The sequence below is a fragment of the Diospyros lotus genome, chromosome 7 (assembly GCF_014633365.1).
Source record: "Diospyros lotus cultivar Yz01 chromosome 7, ASM1463336v1, whole genome shotgun sequence".
NCBI lineage: Eukaryota > Viridiplantae > Streptophyta > Magnoliopsida > Ericales > Ebenaceae > Diospyros > Diospyros lotus.
The window spans coordinates 11,794,740-11,817,467 of NC_068344.1; the positions used below are offsets into that span (position 1 = coordinate 11,794,740).

The 22,728-nt window shown below is 41.0% G+C and overlaps 2 protein-coding genes across 3 annotated transcripts; one reads left to right on the forward strand and one right to left on the reverse strand.

Moving 5' to 3' along the window:
- Positions 1-925: 925 nt before the first annotated feature.
- LOC127805737 (jasmonate-induced oxygenase 1-like) lies at positions 926-4,433 on the forward strand. Of its 2 annotated transcripts, none has more exons than XM_052342491.1 (3): positions 926-1,532; positions 1,662-1,998; positions 3,910-4,433. In XM_052342491.1, the coding sequence occupies exons 1-3, from the start codon at positions 1,030-1,032 to the stop codon at positions 4,174-4,176; spliced, it is 1,107 nt and encodes a 368-aa protein (XP_052198451.1). In that variant the 5' UTR covers positions 926-1,029; the 3' UTR covers positions 4,177-4,433. The 2 variants fall into 2 exon arrangements, with proteins under 2 accessions (XP_052198451.1, XP_052198452.1); XM_052342492.1 differs by having other exon boundaries at positions 927-1,532; positions 1,665-1,998.
- Positions 4,434-12,068: 7,635 nt separating this feature from the next.
- LOC127805554 (uncharacterized) lies at positions 12,069-13,748 on the reverse strand. Its single transcript, XM_052342308.1, has 3 exons — positions 13,096-13,748; positions 12,741-12,990; positions 12,069-12,629 (listed from the first exon to the last, which is right to left on the reverse strand). The coding sequence occupies exons 1-3, from the start codon at positions 13,746-13,748 to the stop codon at positions 12,069-12,071; spliced, it is 1,464 nt and encodes a 487-aa protein (XP_052198268.1).
- Between the last annotated feature and the right edge of the window lie 8,980 nt (positions 13,749-22,728).

Here is a 22,728-nt window from a genome sequence, read left to right on the forward strand (position 1 = left end):
ACTTCACAAACAAACAAAAATATCATATTATTGTCACGTGCCTATTATCAATATTAATATATTATTTTTAAAGGAAGAATCAAAATTATCCATAAATGATTGAACATATAAATATATAAATATACATACATAAACAGCTAGTTTGAACTATACTAGAAAGTACTTTTGTCAGTTTGTACACATGAAGCTCCACTGCGTATGACAAATGTATGTATAAATGTTAAAAAGGAACATCAAGTGACAAGGAGAAATTGTAATTAAATCTACGTCGACTTCAATCACACTTTCATGGATATATAATAATAACGAAATGACGCCTGTGGGAGGGGGAGGATGCCAATTTGGGCACGGCGCCGAAATGGGATAAATATATATATACATGTGTGTGTGTGTGTGTGCATATATATACAAAAGAAGGACGAATCGATAGCTATGTCTGTATAAAGTAGATTATTGTAGATTGTGTCAGTTTCAATCCCCACCTCATAAATTCATAGAAGAAGAGAGGAGGCGATTGATTCATCGCCCGCCCTCTCGAAGTGGAATATATATATGTCGGCCTTTGTCTGCTCTCCGGTTCTCCCCGGCCGGCCAACTGGTTTGGAGTGGTAGTATACTAATGAATGGGATAAAAAAATTTAGAATAATTTTGCACACAAGAGAAATTGAGCTTTGAGATCTAAAAGAAGGAAGGTTTGATTGGCAAATCACCCAAAAAAAAATAAGAAAGGAAAGAAATAAATGTTGACAAAGACCTCTCACTTTAGGTGACTGAATCATGTGCCCCCCACTAATTCAATTAATATCACACATCTTTCACGTTCTCTTTGATGTCATTTTCAGCCTCCCACCACTCTCTCCCCCTTTTTAACTTCAACCGTTTGCCCAACTAAATCCTCCACATTAGCCCTCTCTCTCTCTCTCTCTCTCTCTCTCTCTCTCTCTCTCTCTCTCAATTTTCAATTACAAGGACTTGTTTGTTTCCTTTCCTTTATAAATAGGATCAACCTTAAAAGCCACACCCAAGGCATGAATTGCCCTTCGGATTGGCCAGAACCAATAGTCCGAGTCCAAGACTTGTCGGAAAGCGGCCAGCCCACCATCCCGGACCGGTATGTGAAGCCGCCACTAGAAAGGCCACGGCCAGTGACAAACTCGGACTTGCTGGGAGATGTGAACATCCCCTTGATTGATCTGGGAGGCATGTTTGGAGATGACGAAGATGCGAAGCGGAGCATTATCAAGCAAGTATGCGCAGCCTGTCGTGACTGGGGATTCTTCCAAGTCGTCAACCATGGAGTTCGCCCCCAACTCATGGACCGCGCCAGGGAAGTTTGGCGTCAGTTCTTCCATCTTCCCATGGAGATGAAGCAGGTTTATGCCAATTCGCCGAAAACATACGAGGGCTATGGTAGCAGATTAGGAGTCCAAAAGGGTGCCATTCTTGATTGGAACGATTACTACTTTCTGCACTATCTTCCAGCACGGTTAAAGGACCATGCAAAGTGGCCTGCCATGCCAGAATCTCTCAGGTACGTACGTACATAATTTGTTTTTTGTTGTAACAAAATTAATTAATCAATTAGCTAGTTAGTTTGGCCACTTGGATTATGGATTGATAGGAAAACTAATTATTAGATGGATGGATTAATTTGGTTTAGTAGGGAAGTGATAGAAGACTATTCAGCGGAACTGGTGAAGCTGGGTGGCGGGTTGATGAAGATATTGTCGATGAACTTGGGGTTGGGGGAAGAGTATCTGCAGAATGCGTTCGGAGGGGAGAACATTGGGGCCTGCCTAAGAGTGAATTTCTACCCAAAGTGTCCACAGCCAGACCTCGCGCTGGGGCTGTCTTCCCACTCGGACCCAGGCGGCATGACGCTTCTGCTCGCAGATGACCATGTCACAGCAGGCCTCCAAGTCCTCAAAAACAACGCCTGGATCAACGTCAAGCCTGCTCCCCACGCTTTCATCGTCAATATAGGTGATCAGATTCAGGTTCATTCCTTCACTAATATTCTCTGGCTCTCTCTATATATCTTCTCTTCTTTTTGTGCGTACGTGTGCTTGTGCTTGCTGAGTTGGCTTAACTTTGTGTTTTCCTTCGTCTTCTTGCTGTTGGGTTTTTATCTTGATTATTAATTCTGGATGGGAATTGGGATGGAGTGGTGTGTTATCTATCTATCTGTCTATCCACGGAGTTGTGAAGTGTTTGGCTAGGATTCATGAATCTTTATGTGGGGGGGGGGGGGCACATGCAGTAGTGGGGGTCATGTTTGGATGAGGAGTGGTTGATTCACAAGGTTTGGTCAAAAGAAGCTCACTTTGCTATGTATGCATGGTTGTTTTTTTCCAAGGCTAACCAATTAATGTCCAAGTAGTGGTCGTGTGTGGAATGCGCCTACTTACTAAAATTAAATATCCCGTTTATGTTATTATATTCTTTCTCTCTCTCTATATATGGGATGAATTTATTTTTTTTATTTATTATTTACATTATTTATATATAGAATAATTTTATAAATTAGAATAGCTCTTTGACGATAATATTATTAATTATTTTGTTTTAATTAAAACATTTGAACCATTTAGCCTTAAGACTCCTATATATTAGAAATTTAGAATATATACCACATACTATTGAGTTTGGCTCCTTCATCGTTACATTTCTACACACATATCTCATAATTTTATAACATGCCAATTGTTAATTAAGGAACACGTACCCTTATTTTTAGCTAGATTTGTAAGTAAAGTCTTTAAAATGAATATTTGGCCCTCCTTCATCAACTATTTATGTTCAAACTCCTAAATTTGAACTGAAAATATGATCATTACCAATAATTTAATTAAGATTCACTTGATGAAGTAAAATCCCTTTAATTAATTTGTGATGATATAGCATTCAACTACTTTATTTATTTTTTATTTATATATCTTTTCAATGCCCCTAAATAAAACTTATTATTTTTCCCTTTCTCTCCACCCATTTCAATTCATAATTTCTATAGAATAAAATATCCATTGTGGGTGCATGTGGTACCACTAGGACCATAAAACATTAAAACTTATCTTATTTTTTAAGATTCCTACTTTTAAAAGGCCACCTTCTTTTTCGTTTTCAAAACGTTGTTTTAACATGTAATTATAATATTTTTTAATAAGATTCACATGTTCAAAATATATTTATATTAACTTAACATAAAATGTGACACATTAATACAACGATCATGCATCTTGATATATATTGATTGATCGATTGTTGATGTATAAAAAAATTATCATGGCTGATTCTCACTGCTCGCCGATAGCCGTTGCAATGGCTGAATCTGGCCTTCTCTTCTCTTCTTTGTTGGTGGGCGGTGGTGAAAGGGGAAGGAGGTGTGATGGGTGGATTTTTCTATTTCAATGAAAAATTGCATCTATCTCTCAGCAAAAGTGAGAAAAAAGTATCACGTGACCACAAGTTGAAAAATATTTTTCATGAAAAATTTTGTCAATCAAATACTTCAAAAGTTGAAATTTGAGTAGAAAATGACCATTTTTTATGAAAAAGATGACAATCAAACATACCTTTAGTGCAAAAGTCATTCACGTGGATGATTAATGCAAGACTAAAACCCAGAAAGCCACAACCCTAAGTTAAGGTCACCAAACCTACAACCATTCAACCCTTAACTGTCTCCCAAAAACTGTATTGTTTTAACTTGTCTTAGATCATAGGGGCATGCCCTGAGAAGATATATAAAAGCTGAGAAACAGCAGAAGGCTGCGGTGCGCACACAACTGCTACCACTTTAATGCCGACACTTACATGTTCTTTTGGTTGATAAGTTGGTATATAATAGGATATACAGATAACTGCAATTATTATTGATGTATTGATATAATTACCATTATTAATTTTAGGTGCTAAGCAATGCCGTGTATAGGAGCGTAGAGCATAGGGTGATGGTGAACTCAGAAGGCGAGCGCTTGTCTCTGGCTTTCTTCTACAACCCCAAGAGCGATTTGCTGATACAGCCGGCAAAGGAGCTGGTGACGGCCGAGAGGCCCGCGCTGTATCCGCCCATGACCTTCGATCAGTACCGCCTATTTATAAGGACCAGAGGTCCCCAGGGCAAATCCCAAGTCGATTCTCTAAGGCCCGCCACTTCTTCTTGTGAATCAAGCTAATTAACTGGGGCCAAATTAAAGGGACTCAAAAAATTAGTAGAAGAATTGGATCTCTGCAGTGCAACGAGAGTTCGTGAAGTCTTCTACTCATTAATTGGGATGGACTCTTCATCTTCTACACAATCATCATCATCCCTGGGAACATGAGATGATCCCAATCCCAGACTTTCTAGTTAATCACAATTTTCAACTGTAATTAGATCACATGTCGATTCTCATTCTTAGTAATTATATCAACTTTTCTTTTCTTTCTCCAATGATCGATGGCATGGCTTTGCAAGATGGATGGTGATTGGCTTGCCAAGTAATTATTAAATGAAAGTAAAAGGGAAAAAACAAAAGAAAAAGTAGCAATGGGTCTCAATCACCACGTGAATTGGCTTCTACGGGAAATGAATGAATTAATGAGATACCATCTGATCATAGTGTAATATATATTAAAATTTGCTCCATTTCGACCTCCGCCGATGATTATGGAATCAAGTGGATAATTTTTTTAAAAATAAAAAAATAAAAAAAGGGGCAAGAGATTTAGACAGTACATGCATGCATTATGTCATCCTTGACCGCGGCCAAACATACAGCAATGTGAAAACCTTAAAACAAATTTAGAAAAGGTTGCTATCACATCACTATTAATTATCAATCCATCATGATTTGATGGAACAACAGCTCAAATTTGGGTTCATGTCGTTTCCTAATTGAGCTGATTCTGAATTTTAAGACTCTCCCCACATTGTATTTGATTTTGAGCTGGGTTTATTATATTTTATTATTATTATTATTATTATTATTATTATTATTTATAAATAAAATATATTAATAAAAAAATATTAGCTAAACAATAATATAATAGAAAAACAGATCAAGTGATTGAACTACGATAAGTTAGGATTCACGCCAGTAGGTCGTGAGTTCGATTCTTTGTCTTGTACAATAAAACAAAATTTTCACATGTGATTTACTTTTTTTTGTTGAAATTGAGGACATGAGTAGTGAGGGACTGTGCAATGGTAGTAATTCTAAGATCATAAGGAGCTAAAACCCAAGATCCACATACAAAGCCAAAAAACCATACCAAAAGCAATAACAAAATAGTCCTAAATGGCAAGAATAAGAACGAATAGTAACAAAGGCTAAATTAGACCTAATACATTTGGTCACACAATCGACTTGCATTGCAATGCAGCAAATACAATATGTAGGACTAATCTAAGAACCATGGATTGAAGTCCATGAGAAGGGGCTATCTTACAGAGCTTTGAAACCCATACTAGGCTATAAATGACCACAATGGGTTAATGCACTCACTATAAGTGGCCCATGCTACAACACTTGAGGCAATGACGATACTGATGACAAATAGAGAGGGAAAATGCTTAACTTCTACTGGATTAGTAACCATCTTTTTCTTGAATAAAATGCATATCAACTTCAAGATGCTTGGTTCCAATGGTAAACAAGATTTTTTTACTATGTTAGCAGGCAAATAATCACACATAATACTTGTTGAGTAGAAAAAGATTGCAGCCAAAGAACTTAAGCAAGACCATAAGGAAAAGCCCTATACTCTACTTCTGTGTTGGATCTTTGTTGTGCCCTAATAATCGGAAGGAAGAAGTTTAAACATTGCGGGGAAGGACCTTCTAAAGCTACTGGGGAAGGACCTTTGGAAGCTGCAGGGGAAGGACCTTCGGAAGCTGCTGGGAAAGGACCCTTCGAAAGCTGCTGGGAAAGGGCCCTTTGGAAGTTGCTGGGGAAGGACCTTTGGAAGGGTTTGGAAGCACCTAGGGAAGGTTCCTTCGGAAGGAACCCTTCAGAAGCCTCATTTGGAAAGGTTCCTTCAGAAGGAATCCTTCGGAAGGGCCACGTGTGCTCCCTGCTCGATCTTTATAAAAGGCCAGGTTCAACCCTCAGAAAGGGATCCAAACATCGGTATTTCGCTCCCACTTTCCTTCCGAAATTTAGTCTTTTTTTCCATTCCTCGTGATTATTCTCCTTCCATTACTGACTTGAGCATCGGAGGGTTTTCGTGGGAGGAAAATCCCGTGAGCCTTCTAATCCTTGTTTGTCCACTACAGTTCCTTTAGAAGCATCACTCTAGTTCTTTCGAAAGCCTCATTGGGAAGGGAGTTTTCGGAAGCTGCTGGGGAAGGACCCTTCGGAAGCCTCTTTCAGAAGGACTAAAAACCTTCGAAAGAACCCTCAAGAGCATAACCAACTTGACTAGAACCTGTTGCGAGCCACCATTTGGAAGCGTGCTTCGAAGCCCACCATAGTCCTTCGGAAGCATCCTTCAGAAGCCCACCTTAGTCCTGAAACCAGTCTTGCGAGCCAGCCTTCAGAAGAACCCTTCTGAAGCGCCCTTTGGAAGGATCCTCCAGAAGGATCTCTTTGGAAGCCCACCTAAATCTTGCATCCAGTCTTTGATCAAATCTCGAGGCTGACGGCATCCACGTGCATCCTACTCTTAAAAATTCTAATTGTTGTATTTTAGCAACAACAATTTGGCGTCGTCTGTGGAAAACGCAACAAAAAGCCAATCTTAACGCAAGATGCTGAATAGGACCATGTCAACTAGTTCGGCGAGCTTGCATGACTCCACTCGAATGAGCGCTCGTACTGGGATGGGAGCCACAAGAAGCCTAAATCAGGTGCACACTATGGTGCCAAAATTTTCAGAAGATCACCCTGACAATGAAGTACGTTCAGAAAACTTTCCTATGCTTAGGGGCAACCAGACTGCTGAGCTGGGGGGCATGGAACTTTCAGAGTAGGAAAAAGTACACATAGCTGGATTGAGGAGGCATGTGAAAGAACGAGGGAAGCAAGTCTTGCATACAGCACTTGCTAGTCAGGAACAACCCTCATTTGGACAGTCTTCAATTCCAAATAGAAACCTCGTGGAGACTTTAGTACCTCCAGAGCCTTCCGGGATAGCCCCACCCACGGTCCTGCTATCAGATTATGAACAATTACAAAAGAATTTTGAGGAACTAAAACAATAGAATGATGAGCTCAAGATAAACAATGAGAAGAATATAAGAAGACTACAGGGAATCACTACTTTATTACGTGAACTAATTTCCCACATGGGAAAAGCCAATATAGGAGGAGAATCTAAGAGATCCAAGGAAACCCCTCCAAGGACCACACGATAGGGGGTAAGAGTTATAACTCCATGGCCGACTAACCAAGTCTCAGAGATGACAGAGTCGGGAAGGGAATGTGATAGGAAGATAGGGAAAGCTCTCATGTATAAAGAGACAGCAGGAAACACCTACTTATGAGCTCCTTATGACCCACCTCCTCGCAAAAATGAAGCAAAACAAGAAACACTCAAGGCATCTGACATCGAACACCTCATAGAAGAGGTGCTAGAGTAGAAGCAGGTAATGGTGGCATCAAAGAAAATGCCCCCGAAGGGGTTTCCTCTGTCTAAGGAACTCCAAAGGTAACCAGTGCAACCAGGGTTTGAGCTGCTATAGCTTTCGGTATACTCAGGAAAGGAGGACCCAAAGAAACACCTACAACACTTCATCATAGCGGCATTGTTGCATGGGTGGAATAAGGTCACTAGGTGCAGAGCCTGTCTTGTCCTTCCCTCTTTCCCTGACAAGACAGGCTCAGCAGTGGTTCACTGAATTACCAACAGGGCATATGCGATCATTTGAACAGTTGAAGAAAGAATTCCCAAATGCATTCTTTGTCTACCTCTCGAAGAAGAAAAGTGTTACATACCTGATGAGCTTACAACAGAAGCCTAATGAATCCCTAAAGCAATATATCAAGCGATTCAGAGCCGCAAAACAGGAAGTAAGGGATCTCCCAATCCAAGTGGCAGTGTTAGCCCTACTTAGCAAAACTACATACGCCCCGCTTATAAGATCCCTAACCTTCTCAATGCTAGATTCTACTACTGAATTATTTTCCCGGGCAGAACAGTTTATTATCCAAATGAAAATTTTGGACGCATGGGAAAGTAATAGAAGAAGAGGAGAAACCCAACCCGAATTGTGAGGGAACCTATAGAATTTGGAAGATGTTGGAACCCCACATGTGTGTACCGCAGATGTTACAAGGCAATGCGATGGGAAAAACTTGGAACACTGTGCACCTCAAGAGGCACTTCCCATTCTTACCAGCCATTAACTCCAGTTGAGGGGACGAAGCACGGGATGCAGAGTCGAGTCTTTCATTAGAAGCGTTGCTTGATTCTGTCGGGAGCCTGGATTCTCTTTAATTTTCCATTGTAATAATATTCCCAATACATAAAAGAATATACCCCCTGTATTCCCGTGGAGTAGGCAAAAATATAAGCTGAAACACATAACCTATGCCTTGAGCATTTGTATGTATGATAAAATTTAATGTAGGTGCAGCAGTTCGATGATGACCCCGATGAGATCAGGGTGGCTCGGTGGAAATCAGGCGCATATGACCACAAGCCGAGTCGGAATCATCGGATGCTCCAATGTTTATGGCCGCAGACTCACCTAGATCCCACGATTGAGTCCGGTGCTATGCCCCTGAGCTAGCCTCAACTCCTTGGCTGATCTGGCGCCTAGGTCTCTTGACAAACTCGAACACCCGAAAGGAATCCAAAATTGGATTGGCTATTGAACCTAGATTCACCAAAAGCAAACTGACTCTCGTGAGGGGCAGAAGGTGATGAAGTCGCTATATGGATAGTCAAAAAATACCCTCACCACACGAGGCTTAGGTTGTCCAGTTGCGATCTGGTACCTATGACCTAAGACCAACCCGAGATCATCGGATGCTCCGACGCTTGTGCCCTCAGACTCACATAGATCCCTCGATTGAGTCTAGTGCTATGCCCCTGAGCTAGACCCGACTCCTTGGTTGATCTGGCGCCTAGGTCTCCCGACAAACTCGGACACCCAGAAGGAATCTTGAATTGGATCGTTAGCTAACTCTAGATCCCCTAGGATAGACCAGACCTCAAAATAGTGCACCGCTATATGGTAAGTCAAAAGACGCCCTCACCACGCGAGGCTTAGGTTGTTTAGTTGTGATCTGGTACCTATGACCTAAGACCAACCAGGGATCATCAGATGCTCCGACGCCTATACCCTCAGACTCACCTAGATCACTGAAGCAAACTCAATATCAGGCACACATCTCCTAAGGACTTGGTCACTACACATGCGCCATAGATATGGATCATCCCATACATAGTACTTGGCCTGACTTTTAAATTTACTTAGCTGATCTCTCTTAAGATGGGCAGGGATATCAGATGCAGCTAGAAAATTAACAATGTCAGCATACCAGGGCTCAGTACCATGCAAGTGATAGAGTAACTCATCTGGGAAGTCATCTTTGATAGGCTGACAATCCATGGTAGTGGCATCTGAAGAGGAAGGAAGCTTGCTCAAATGATCAGCCACAAGATTCTCAGCTCCACTCTTATCTTTGATCTCAACATTGAACTCTTGAAGCAGGAGCATCCACCGTATCAACCTGGGTTTGGCATCGTGCTTCTTCAAGAGATATTTCAAAGCTGCATGATCAGAAAACACGACAACATTAGAACCCAGGAGATAAGAGCGAAATTTATCTAAAGCAAACACAATGGCAAGAATCTCCTTTTCAGTAGTGGTGTAGTTTGCTTGGGCGTTGTCCAGAGTGCACGAGGCATAAGCAATGACGTGTGACTTCTTCTCCACTCGTTGTGAAAGGACGGCACCAACTGCATAATTGGAAGCATCACACATGAGCTCGAATGGCAAGTCCCAGTTGGGTGGCTGGATGATGGGTGGAGAAGTCAAGCACCTCTTGAGCTCCTCAAAGGCCATCTTGCAAGACTCATCAAATTTGAATTCCACATCCTTCTGAAGCAAGTTGGACATTGGAAGGGCAATCTTGCTGAAGTCTTGGATGAATCTCCTGTAGAATCCTGCATGTCCAAGGAAAGAACGTACCTCCCGCACAGACGCGGGGTAAGGCAAAGAAGAAATGATATCGACCTTGGACTTATCAACCTCTATACCCCTCTTGGACACAACATGACCCAAAACAATCCCCTGCTCAACCATGAAATGACATTTTTCAAAATTTAGGACAAGATTCTTCTCAACACATCTCTCTAGGACTCTACCCAAACTGATTAGACACTCATCAAAGGAGGTCCCATGAACAGAAAAATCATCCATGAAAACTTCCATGCAATGCTCAAGTAAATCTGAAAATATACTCACCATGCATCGCTGGAACATACCTGGGGCATTACATAGACCAAATGGCATCCTCTGGTATGCAAAAGTGCCAAAGGGGCAGGTGAAGGTGGTCTTCTCCTGATCCTCCGATGCTATGCAAATATCAAAATAACCAGAAAAACCATCAAGAAAGCAGTAATGGGACTTTCCAGCTAACCTCTCTAGCATCTGATCAATGAATGGGAGTGGGAAATGATCCTTCCTGGTAGCTTGGTTGAGCCTCCTATAGTCAATGCAGACTCTCCAGCTGTTCTGCACTCGCATGGGCACTAGCTCATTCCTCTCATTGGCTACCACTGTGAATCCTGTCTTATTCGGAACTACCTGTACTGGACTCACCCACTTGCTATCAGAGATAGGATAAATAATGCCAGCCGAAAGTAGTTTACTTACCTCTTTCTTGACCACATCTAGAATGGTGGGATTGAGTCTCCTTTGGGGCTGTCTCACTGGTCGAGCTCCTTCCTCTAAATGAATCCTGTGCATGCATAAGGAAGGGGATATACCGGGAATATCTGCAAGTGACCAACCTATGGCTCTCTTATGTTGCTTCAACAGATTCAGCAACTTCTCCTCTTGGTCAGGCTGAAGGTTGTCGGCGATGATCACGGGTAGCTTGTCTCCATCCACCAAGTAGGCGTACTTCAGATTCTCAGGCAGGGGCTTACACTCCAAGGTGGGTGGCTGTTGAATTGAAGGCACCAGTCTGTTTATGTTGCCACCTACCTGCACTACATTCTCAACAACAGAAACTTCCTCTATGGGAGGCACATGAGAATCGGATATAGTATGAGAAGGTGCACTCTCAACAATACTCAAAAACTCATCTATTTCAGAACAAACACTACACTTACTGAGTCCGTCATGACTCTGAGGGCAATGCATATCATCAGGAAAATTATGGATGGTGGGGAATTCAGACTCAAGATTATACAACTCAACACATGCTTTCTCCACCATTAAGTCAATAAAGTTAACATGCAAGGCAGAATGATCTTCTAAGGGATACTTCATGGCATCAATGATATTGAATTGAATGGTGTTACCAGCGAACTCCATAGATAAAGTACCCTCATGCACATTAATTATTGTCCTTGCAATTTTCAAGAAGGGTCTACCTAGAATAAGTGGTGCGTGTCCGGGTGTGTGATCATCCTCCATATTCAAAACATAGAAGTCAGCAGGGAATATGAAATCCTTTACCTTTACTAATACATCCTCTAATACTCCCTCAGGGTATGCTGTGCTCCTATTTGCCAACTGAACCACCACTCCTGTAGATGTCAATGTGCCTGCACCTGCCTGCAAAGAAGAATACACAGATTTAGGCATCACATTAATAGAGGCTCCTAAATCCAACATAGCATTATGAAATTGTAAATTTCCAATAGTGCAAGGAATGGTGAAAGTCCCTGGATCTTTGCATTTCTGAGGCATGGCAGGTTGAATCAATGCTGACACATTTCTTCCCAAGTTGATTTTTTCATTTCCTTTCAGTTTCCTTTTGTGGGTGCACAAGTCTTTGAGAAACTTGGCATACTTGGGAATCTGTCTGATGGCCTCCAAGAGTGGTATGTTCACCTCAACTTTTCTGAAAGTCTCCATGATCTCCTTGTCCAACTCAGCTTCTGCCCTCTTTTTATTTTGAGTGGCTCAGTGAGGAAATGGCAGTGGATGGTTGTGAGAAGTCTCTCCTCTATCTTGATCAATGGTGGTGGGCTGCTTGTCCTTTTGAATGGGAGGAGGCTGATCTTTCTTTTGGCTTTCTTGTTGCTGCCCAAATTCTGGTGGTGGAGAGGGTGGGCTGCTTAACTCTTTGCCACTGCGGAGAACGATAGCACTTACATTGCCCCTTGGATTTGAAATTGGCTGTGAAGGCAACTGACCCGAACCTTGACTCCGTAGCTCACTGATGTTGGTTGCCAGCTGTCCAATCTGTGTCTCCAAATTTTGTATGGCAGTGTCGGTCCTTTGCTGAAACTGGAGATTGTTGGCAACGAGCTGCTTCATGATATCTTCCAAGCTTGATTCGGATTTAGGAGCTGGTTGGGGTTGCTGCATTGATTGACTTGGTCTTTGTGCATTGAATCTGTGCTGCTGAGGTTGCTGCTGTTGTGGTTGGAATGGCTGGTTGGAAGAACCTCCATACCTCAAGTTCGGATGATCTCTCCACCCTGGATTATAGGTGGCAGCATATGGATCATATCTTTGTTGCTGTGGTTAGAAGGGTCTTCCTGGAAAAATGCCAGCACGGGCTTCTATATTCTCCTGCAGTTGAGGACATTGGTCAGTACCATGGGAGGATAATGAACAAATACCACATACATGCTGAGATTTGGACTGTCCTTTATCAAGGGCTAGCTGTCTGACCATGGAGGCCAATTCCTCCAGTTTGTTCTCTATTCTCTGTTGGTCATTGATGGAAGCAACACCAATCTCATTGGCCTGTCTCATGGGAGTGGCTGACCTGGTACCAAACTGTTGGGCATTCTGTGCCATCTTGGAGATTAGCTCTTGAGCAGCTGCTGGTGTCTTTTCAGAGAGGGCTCCTCCACTAGCTGCATCCACCAAATACCTATCCATTGGAATAAGACCTTCATAGAAGTATTAGACCAGTAGCTGGTCACTGATTTGATGGTGTGGACAACTAGAACAGAGTTTCTTGAATCGCTCCCAATACTCATGTAATGTCTCCCCATGATTCTGCCTTATGCCACAAATTTCTTTCCGAATGGCGGCTGTTCGGGATGCTGGAAAGAACTTCTCCAAAAAGATTCTTTTTAGCTCATCCCAACTTGTGATGGCAGCAGGTGGTAGGTAGTATAACCAATCCTTTGCAGCTCCATCCAATGAAAATGGGAAGGCCCTAAGTTTTATCTGCTCCTCATCAACTCCTTGTGGCCTCATTGTGGAGCAGACAACATGGAATTCCTTGAGGTGCTTGTGCGGATCTTCACCTGCAAGGCCATGAAACATGGGAAGCAAATGGATTAGCCCAGATTTCAATTCAAAGGTTGCATCCAATTGGGGATATTGAATGCATAAAGACTGGTAGTGCACATCAGGGGCAGCCAATTCTCTAATGGTTCTACCATCCAAATGACCATGATTTACATTATTTCCATTCCGATTGTGTTCATTCCCATTACCCGCCATTGTGTTTAAGTCAGGGGTAGGTATAGAAATAGAAGGAATATCAGATGCAGTGGCAGAAGAGGCAGGAGGATTATCAACTATCCGAAGCTCTAACTCTCTAGCCTTCCTTTGCTTCCAAAGGGTCCTTTCTATTTCAAGGTCTAGGTCAATTGGTATGTCCTTAGAGGACCTGGTCATGCACTAAAGATCAGCACAAAAACACACTCAAAATGACTCACAAAAAAAAACAGCACACAAACTGGCCTATGCACACCAAAAACTGAAAAACACAAAAAACACACAAACATAAAAACACTAAAACAGGTCAAACAAGAAGCCCTTAGATGATTTTTTTTATGCAATTTTTCACAAAATTTCAACACTAAAACACTGAGGGACCTAAAAACACTAAAAACCGCACAAAATTAGCCACTGAGAAACATAAAATGGACCAAAAAGTGGTCTAAACGTTGGAATTTGGCCAAAAAATGATCTCCTCATTTCTTTGGACACCAAGTTTCAGCTCAATCGGAGAAAGTAGGAAGCAGTGAACAGTAACTGTCAAAATCGTTTTTTTTATCAAATCAGCTCCTATTTTGCCTCAAAGACCACTCTAAATGCAAGAAAACATCAAGGGAGGCATAAAGACATGAAAGAACATCAAGTAAGGATGAGAAGGGAAGAGGATAGAACCGGTATCTTGTTCTCAATCCTTAAATTTTGCTATCTGTCATGGAGGCTGTCAAAACTGCTGAATAAGAAGTTTGCTGAGTTTGTTGTCAAAACTGCTAAATATTGCTATCTCTTGCACTTGGATTCAGCTTGCTGGTCTCACTACAAAACAAAGAATAAGAGTTTTCTGTCAGTAGCTATTCCTGAAGGCATGTTCACTTCTTGATTTGTGGCATAAACTTGGTACGTGGCGTTGTATCTAGCAGTGCCGAGTATGGTTAACTCGCTTTGGACCGGTAGCCCGCAACCAGCTAGTTTCCAACCTATATACCAAGTAGCAACCACAATATCTGCTATTAGATTATCAAAGAATATATATATATTTTTGAATCAGTCTTCTTTTGACGAAAACGAGATTGGTTCCCCGGCAACGGCGCCAAAATCTGATCGGGGCTGTCGAACACCAATAGATTAGATGAATAAGAATTTTGATTTGCAGCAAGGGTGCAACCCAAAGTCGTCTCCCAACGAACCTCTAACGGATCTGTCAAAACAAGGCTAAACGGGGGGGGGGGGGGGAAGTTTTTGATGAAAAACAGAAAACAAGATATGCAAGAACACAATGAATCAAGATGCAATCAGTTGCAAACCAACCTTCTATCCCAGTTTTCATCGCCTTCTCAATAAACAATTTGTTTAGTTTTAATCCTCAAATCAGAAATCACAAAAATCCTTTAACAACCGCCAAAGATTGGAAAGAAAACCAATAAACAGATTTCAGAAACCTCTTAGTTCGATTTATCAGTTTTGATTCCCTTTATTGCACAGATTCGAGACTGATTGAAATACCATCCAAACAGGTTGTTCTTGCTTCTAGTTAAAGCCTTAACCGAGCACAAAAACCTTGGATTCTCAAACAAAGACAATGCATGCATTCATCCAACCGGTATCAACACATACACAGATTTAAGAGAGAACAGAAACAAGAGAACAACAAAGTTAAAACTAAAAAAATGATTTCCATTAAAACCAAAGACTCAAACCGGGAATAAGGGTGGTATTGCAACCGATTACAGAATCCTTAGCCTTCCATCTTGACAAGAACAATGGAGAGAAGGAAATCTGGCTACTATTCACGCCCTTCAAAAGAATACTCTTTTAATGGCCTCTTAAGGCGCTTAAGTAGAGCTTAAGGAGGAAACCCTAGGTTACTGCCACTTCACATCCGATTTCGGATAGGTTAACGTGCGTTATGGGCTTCGGCCTCTTCACAATAATTGTAGATTAGGAAGATTAGATAAATTTGGGCTTTTGAATCACTTGATTTGGATATCGGACGCCCAAGATATGGCCTTTTAAAGAATCAGCATCTGTGCAGCTTTCCTAATTTGACCCAACTTCCTAGCCCCGACTTTGAAGTGCTGTTTGAAGGCCCAAACGAACTCGGATTTGGACAAACCATACCATTCCAGAAAGCCCAAGAAGTCCTCTACAGTATCTCTGAAGACATCATCTTCATTCTGGAATTTTATCTTGGCCAAAATACTGAAGGAAGTGCAGGAGGTTAAATCTGCTAAAATTGCCCTTACTTCTCTATCTCCAATTTCCAAGATATCTCATTGCCATCAAGATGTCTCATGCCCCATAGCCCTAAACCTGGAAAAATAAAGTAAAATAGTGTGAAGCCCAATTCCTATAAAATAAAATGAAATAAAATTAAGATGAATAAAATGACACAACTAATGTGCAAAAAGGACTAAATATGAGGGTTAAATAATATGAAAATATGTGCTCTATCAATCCCTCGATTGAGTCCGGTGCTATGCCCTTTAGCTAGGCCCGACTCCTCAGTTGATCTGGCGCCTAGGTCTCCCTGCAAGCTCGGACGCCTAGAAGGAATCTCGGATTGGATCATTGGCCAAAATCAGATGTCCTAAGATTGATTGGGCCTCAAAGCAATGGACAAAAAATGAAGGACAAGACTCAATTTAACACCCATGATGATAGATCAACTCAGGATCATCAGATGCTCCGACACCTATGCTCGCAGACTCATCTAGATTACTCGATTGAGTCTGGTGCTATGCTCCTAAGCTAAACCTGACTCCTCGGTCGATCTGTCACCTAGGTCTCCCAGCAAACTTGAAAGCTCGAGATGAATCCCACGTTGGATCCTTAGCCTAATCCAGCTTCCCTATGGAAAACGAAGGCCTCTTCCAGAAATGTTCGCAAAGGCCCGACAATCCCCAATCTTGACAAAACCCGAGAGCTCGATGAGTGTTGCATGAGTCTCGCAATCATGTCAGGGGCGCGAGGCCTATCCCGAGTTTCTTGGGGCCAAGGAGCCTTGAAGAGAAGGTATAGGCAGGAATAGACAAAAATTGAATTGTTGTGGCTAATAAATCAAAGCCTAAAGAGGTATGAATGCAAGTCGCATAACCAACAAGAAAATGATGGAAACATAATAGAATTACGTAGTGATTCAAATAAGGCAATTACATGAGGCATGTTGAAACGACTACTAAGAAACTACATTCATCCAAAGATGAAAAAATGAAACGCAATAGCCAAAGAAATGTGTCAAAAATTCTAAGAAGAATGCTTCGAGATGAAACTAGCAAAATGATCGTTCCTTACAACCAGTTAAAAACAATATAAATTATAAAGTCTGTACTAATCTTCGGTTGGAAGACGATCCATGTGACTCGAACCCTCTCCAAGGAACAGATTATGAGGAGCATCAGCAACAAGGTCCATTTTTAGGCCTCCCTCAATCATCTGAGTGGTGCTAGACATGCTGACACCGACCTCACCCTCGTCGAGCTCAAGAGTGTAAGGGCTCCACGAATCCTACAAGATGTTGAGGTCATCCTCCAGAGCCTGCCTTATGCATTTCTCGGGCCCAAGATCGTTTAGTTGGTACTATCTCCAGTCTGGAGGGGTCCTAGCAGACATAACATTATCAAAAGTTACATCCGAGAAAGAGCCTGAGGAAGGAACATTCTTGAGGAGATGAAAATCCTTAGGAAGGACCCTTCGGAAGGGGCTTCCAAAAATGCTATTCGATAAGAACCATTTTCAATTGTTGGTGCCCTATGATTAGAAAATACTTTCATTTTGTATCTAAGAAGAACAAAACAAAGAGTGGGGGACAATTTTTATGCCCTAATAATAAGAAGGGAGAAGTCTAAGCATTGCAGGGAAGGACCTTCGGAAGCTGCTAGGGAAGGACCTTCGGAAGCTGCTAGGGAAGGACTTTCGGAAGCTGCAGGGGAAGGACCTTTGGAAGCTGTTGGGAAAGGACTCTTCGAAAGCTACTGGGGAAGGACCCTTTGGAAGCTGCTGGGAAAGGGCCCTTTGGAAGCTGCTGGGGAAGGACCTTTGGAAGGGTTTGGAAGCGGTTGGGGCAAGTTCCTTCAGAAGGAACCCTTCGGAAGCCTCCTTTGGAAAGGTTCCTATGGAAGGAATCCTTCAGAAGGGCCACGTGTGCTCCCTGATCAATCTCTATAAAAGGCCAGGTTCAACCCTCAGAAAGGGATCCAAACATCGGTATTTCTCTCCCACTTTCCTTTCGAAATTAAGTCTTTTTTTCCATTCCTCGCGATTATTCTCCTTCCGTTACTGACTTGAGCATTAGAGGGTCTTCGCGGGAGGAAAATCCCATGAGCCTTCTAATCCTTGTTTGTCCACTACAGTTCCTTCGGAAGCATCACTCTAGTTCCTTCGGAAGCCTCATTGGGAAGGGAGTCTTCAGAAGTTATTGGGGAAGAACCCTTCGGAAGCCTCTTTCGAAAGGACCAAAAACCCTTCGGAAAAACCCTCAAGAGCATAACCAACTTGATTGGAACCTATTGCGAGCCAACCTTCAGAAGCTTGCTTCGGAAGCCCACCGTAGTCCTTCGGAAGCATCCTTCGGAAGCCCACCTTAATCTTGAAGCCAGTCTTGCGAGCCAACCTTCGGAAGAACCCTTCTGAAGTGCCCTTTGGAAGGAATCCTTCGGAAGGAACCCTTCAGAAGGATCTCTTCGAAAGCCCACCTGAATCTTGCATCCAGTCTTTGATCAAATCTTGAGGCCGACGGCATCCACGTGCATCCCACTCTTAAAAATTCTAATTGTTGTATTTTGGCAACAACAATCTTGAAACCACTTATTGTCTCTTTGAACTGGTAACGGCCCGCCTCCAAGAGCCCTCGCTAGCATAGAGGATCTTTGAGAGGATCGTTATTAGAATAATATAAAAGTAACTTGAACGAAACCACCATTAATATATCACATAAACTCTTATTTGAAAACATCACAATGTAATAATTAAACATATACATTCCAGCAAAACAAAAGTTACATCATCTGAATATGATAAATCAAGTCACAACATATATATACCCTCAAGGCACAAGAGCCTAGCTAGCTTTGGCAATTCAACCCAAAAATTCCCAAGACCTTTCTTTAGGTGAACTCTGTACACATCTAATGAAACAAAATCAGTCCTTGCTAGTCTCACCCTCAACCTTTTCTTTGACTAATGATCAAAAGCACATCTAACATAATTTTCATTTGTGGAAACTTCAAGAGTCAAATTTGAATTAGGAGTAAAATGTGACCTACAACTAGTAGTACACTTAGATTTGGAATTGAATATTCTCTCTCTTTTTGAGAATTATTTGAATTTTGAGAGGATAAAATTGATATTTGTGTTGAAAGTGATATCACTAGATAAATTATATCTCTTGATGTTAATAAGATTATATCACTTGATAAGATTGTATCAATAGATAAATCATTTGCTCCACCTGTTTTTAAGGGTAGTTCTTTTAGTTTTCTTCCCTTACAAATAATATCTTCCCAATTGAAAGACTTAGAATAATATAAAAAAGGAGATTGAAAGAAGTCAAGAAAAAAAAGAATATTGCAAGGTCATTAATACCAAAGATATCAATATTAAGAGTTTGTACAACGTAGTCACATTTAAAGATTGAAACTAAAACTAATCCTAGGTTGTATATGTGGTTGCTTTAGGTTTCGATTTATGATCTATTGCAGGTTCAATTACATGTTCTTCCTTTTGATTATCAAGCTCTGAAATGACTGGTTGTATGTTTCTTCGAGCAGTAGTATTGAAACGACTTGTTCTTGCAAGAAGAGTTGCTTTGATTCTTTTAAAGTTGTGTTAGGCTTGCTTCAACTTTTGACAATCTGACTAAGATGTTGTCCCGTTGAGATGCCATTTTGGTGATGATCCTGTTTAAGAACTAAATCATGGTTTCTCTCTCTGATGATGTGGAAGGATGGCTTGAGGAAGCTAGTTGTGTAGAAAAACTAGGAAGATCTGAAGGAGATTATGGAGTAGATGTAGCTAGATTCCTTGAAGGTGTAGCTTGTGTTGAACCATCTTCATGTCCTTGTCCTACCTCATTTCTTCTTCTCTTGAAGGCATCTTCCATACTCCATTAATGCATTTGATTTCCATTTTGATTAAAGTTTGTTTAAAGTAGATATCAAATAGAGAGTGAAGGATAGATCTTTCATTTTTGAGAGTCCCTCTAGCTAGTTTTGCTCGAGATAATTGAGACAATCATGCCATAAGGCATTTTTCCTTTTGATTTGATGAGAACAGATTGGTACATTCTTTTGAAAATGAAGGGAGGTAAATTGATGAATTGAATATTCTTTGTTACACATCACATGTATTAAATCATCTGAGGTGACAAAATGGAAAGATCCATTTCGTATAACGGCCCGCCTCCCAGAACTCCCTCTAGCATAGGAGGTCCGTGAGAGAGTCGCCATAGAGAAGGCATAGAAACAAAAATCCATAGGCCAAGCATAATTTTCCATTCATCAACAAATTCCCAAAATATACATTGTTCATTTAACCGAACATATCAGTCCATATATAACAAAATAATGAGAAGGGCATAAAAATAAATACAACAAATACAACTTTTAACCCTTCACCCTCAAAATAAGCCTCAAGGATCATAGGCTTGGAGTGACTCTGTACACATATCTATCCCCGCTCAACCTAACTAGGTTCGCCCCTCTCCTTAGCCTTGCCTTTACCTATACCTGGAATGATGCAAGGAAACAACATGAGCTACAAAGCTCAGTAAGTATAAGCAACAAATAAAGGCATAAAACAATGAGGCATGATAAATCAAGAGCAGGAATGACAATAGATATCATTAGATGATGTTGTTGCCAAAATACAACAATTAGAATTTTTAGGAGTGGGATGCACGTGGATGCCATCGGCTTCGGGACTCGATCGAAGATTTGGCTGCAAAACTAAGGGGGGCTTCCGAAGGGTTCCTTCCGAAGGATGGCTCAGGATAGGCTTCCAAAGGGTGGCTCGAGATAGGCTTCCGAAGGGTGGCTTGCAATAGGCTTCCGAAGGGTGGCTCGAGATAGGCTTCCAAAGGGATCCTTAATGCTGCTTCCGAAGATTGCTTCCGTAGACTCCCTTAAGAATGAGGCTTTCGAAGGAACTGGAGTGATGCTGCTGCTGAAGGAATTGTAGTGGACAAACAAGGATTAGAAGTGTAACACCCCCTCTCCTAGAACTGCCCGAGAAGAGGTGCTACGGGGAAAATAAAATAAACTAACTGATAACTGAATTCTGGTACCAATACTGTATATATATCGATTAACTGTAATAAGACTCTGAGTCAACAAAAATGAAATCATAATTGCATCTAAGGGAAATTCCCTAAACTGGAAATTAAAATGAATCTAAACTGATCAAACACTAACTAACAACTAATAACTAATAACTCCCAGACATCTTTGGTCTTGAGCGGCTCCACGTACACACACTACTGGACACTGCTGCTAGGCCCCACGTCTGGTACTCCCCCACTAGGACCTGGAATGGTGAAGAGTACAAGGTGAGCTACAAAGCTCAGCAAGTAATAAACTGGAAAGAATAACTGAAGCTGAATCGAAGAATATCGATACTGATAAAAATACTTACTGAACTTGTACTGAGAGATATAATAATCACTGGATGGCATTTATAAGATGTAATGCACATAAGCTGTAAACTAAATGCAGGTATGCAACTTTGGCCCATAGGCCCACATAACTATAACACATACCTGACTGATCTGAGTCCTGCAAACATAAAAACTGTAAGCACATACTTTGGGCAATATGCCCCTAGCTCCCTGGTCGACATCAGGCGAGCAACTCATAACTGAGATATAATTGTACTGATACTAGTGGGATCCCCGCGGACAAGCCGCCTGGCGCGCATAATGCAATGCTCATATAAATGCTAGCACACGATATGTAGTGCTCCACATAAGTCATGCTCAATGCTCATACAATATGTATGCACATAATCTCACAAAATAATGTTGACCATGTCATAATGAACTGCTAAACATGGTATATGATTTTTACTAGAAATGTTGAGATTCAAATATTCTGAAATTTCTGAGTATAGGCATGGCATATTGGATTTTGTCATATCTTGGCATAAAAATTCAATATCTGAATAATTGAATATTTATATTAAATTTAATACTTGAATCAAGAATTTATTGGAAGCTATTTGGATGCCATTTGATACTATTTGGATGATTGAGAAAGTCTAAGGAAGCAATTTGAATGAAAAACAGCTCATTCGAATGAAAAAAATGGATTTCAGCAAGCTCATTCGAATGGCAGAAAACTCATTCGAATGACAGAGACTCATTCGAATGACAGAAGGCTCATTCGAATGACTGATGATTTTCGAAGGCTATTCGGATCTGATCTGGGACTCATTCGAATGACTCTCAAATTCATTCGAATGAATTTTGGAAAATTTCAACTTTTGAACTGGAAAAACTTGACTCATTCGAATGCAACAGTAACCTTATTCGAATCAATTTGAAAGTCATTCGAATGACAAGAAGGCTCATTCGAATGCTAAGCTATACAAAGCAACAACTTACTCACATCTTCAAGGGCTCATTCGAATGACAACAAGGCTCATTCGAATGACAGTCAAAAAACCTCAAAAATTCATACGAATGATACGATAACACATGACTCATTCGAATGACCAAGAATTCATTCGAATGACTGGAATATTATAAGGGAAAAGCTTACGATAACACTGAAACTTATTCGAATGCTTTGAAATTCATTCGAATGATACAAGACTTATTCGAATGACTGGAATCTTATCAACTATAAAACTTACGATAACAGAGATCGTATCTTGAATCAAAACTTAACTTCACTACACCATTCCAAAAGAAATCTTGGGAGAACAATCCCAATTGATATATAAACAACTTGAGGGATGATTTACTGATCATAGCTAATGAAAAACGTTGCAAGAAACATGCCTGAACTGATTGATACTCACTGTAAGCATGTAAATACATATATAAACATGCACTGATCTGATATAACTCACTGTAACGCACATATTTGAATATATACATGCACTGGAACTGATATAAATTCTGAAATATGATATCAACTCAATCAAGACCTGTAAGAAAGATTACAGG

What these genes read in the sequence shown, in the direction of transcription:
- LOC127805737 (XM_052342491.1), top strand. Translation starts at nt 1,030, where the DNA reads ATGAATTGCCCTTCGGATTGGCCAGAACCAATAGTCCGAGTCCAAGAC. An exon ending in GCCATGCCAGAATCTCTCAG is followed by an intron (nt 1,533 to 1,661) that starts GTACGTACGTAC and finishes AATTTGGTTTAG; the next exon opens with TAGGGAAGTGATAGAAGACT. An exon ending in ATATAGGTGATCAGATTCAG is followed by an intron (nt 1,999 to 3,909) that starts GTTCATTCCTTC and finishes TATTAATTTTAG; the next exon opens with GTGCTAAGCAATGCCGTGTA.
- LOC127805554 (XM_052342308.1), bottom strand. Translation starts at nt 13,748, where the DNA reads ATGACCAGGTCCTCTAAGGACATACCAATTGACCTAGACCTTGAAATA. An exon ending in CATGGGGAGACATTACATGA is followed by an intron (nt 12,991 to 13,095) that starts GTATTGGGAGCG and finishes TCCAATGGATAG; the next exon opens with GTATTTGGTGGATGCAGCTA. An exon ending in GACAGTCCAAATCTCAGCAT is followed by an intron (nt 12,630 to 12,740) that starts GTATGTGGTATT and finishes TTCTAACCACAG; the next exon opens with CAACAAAGATATGATCCATA.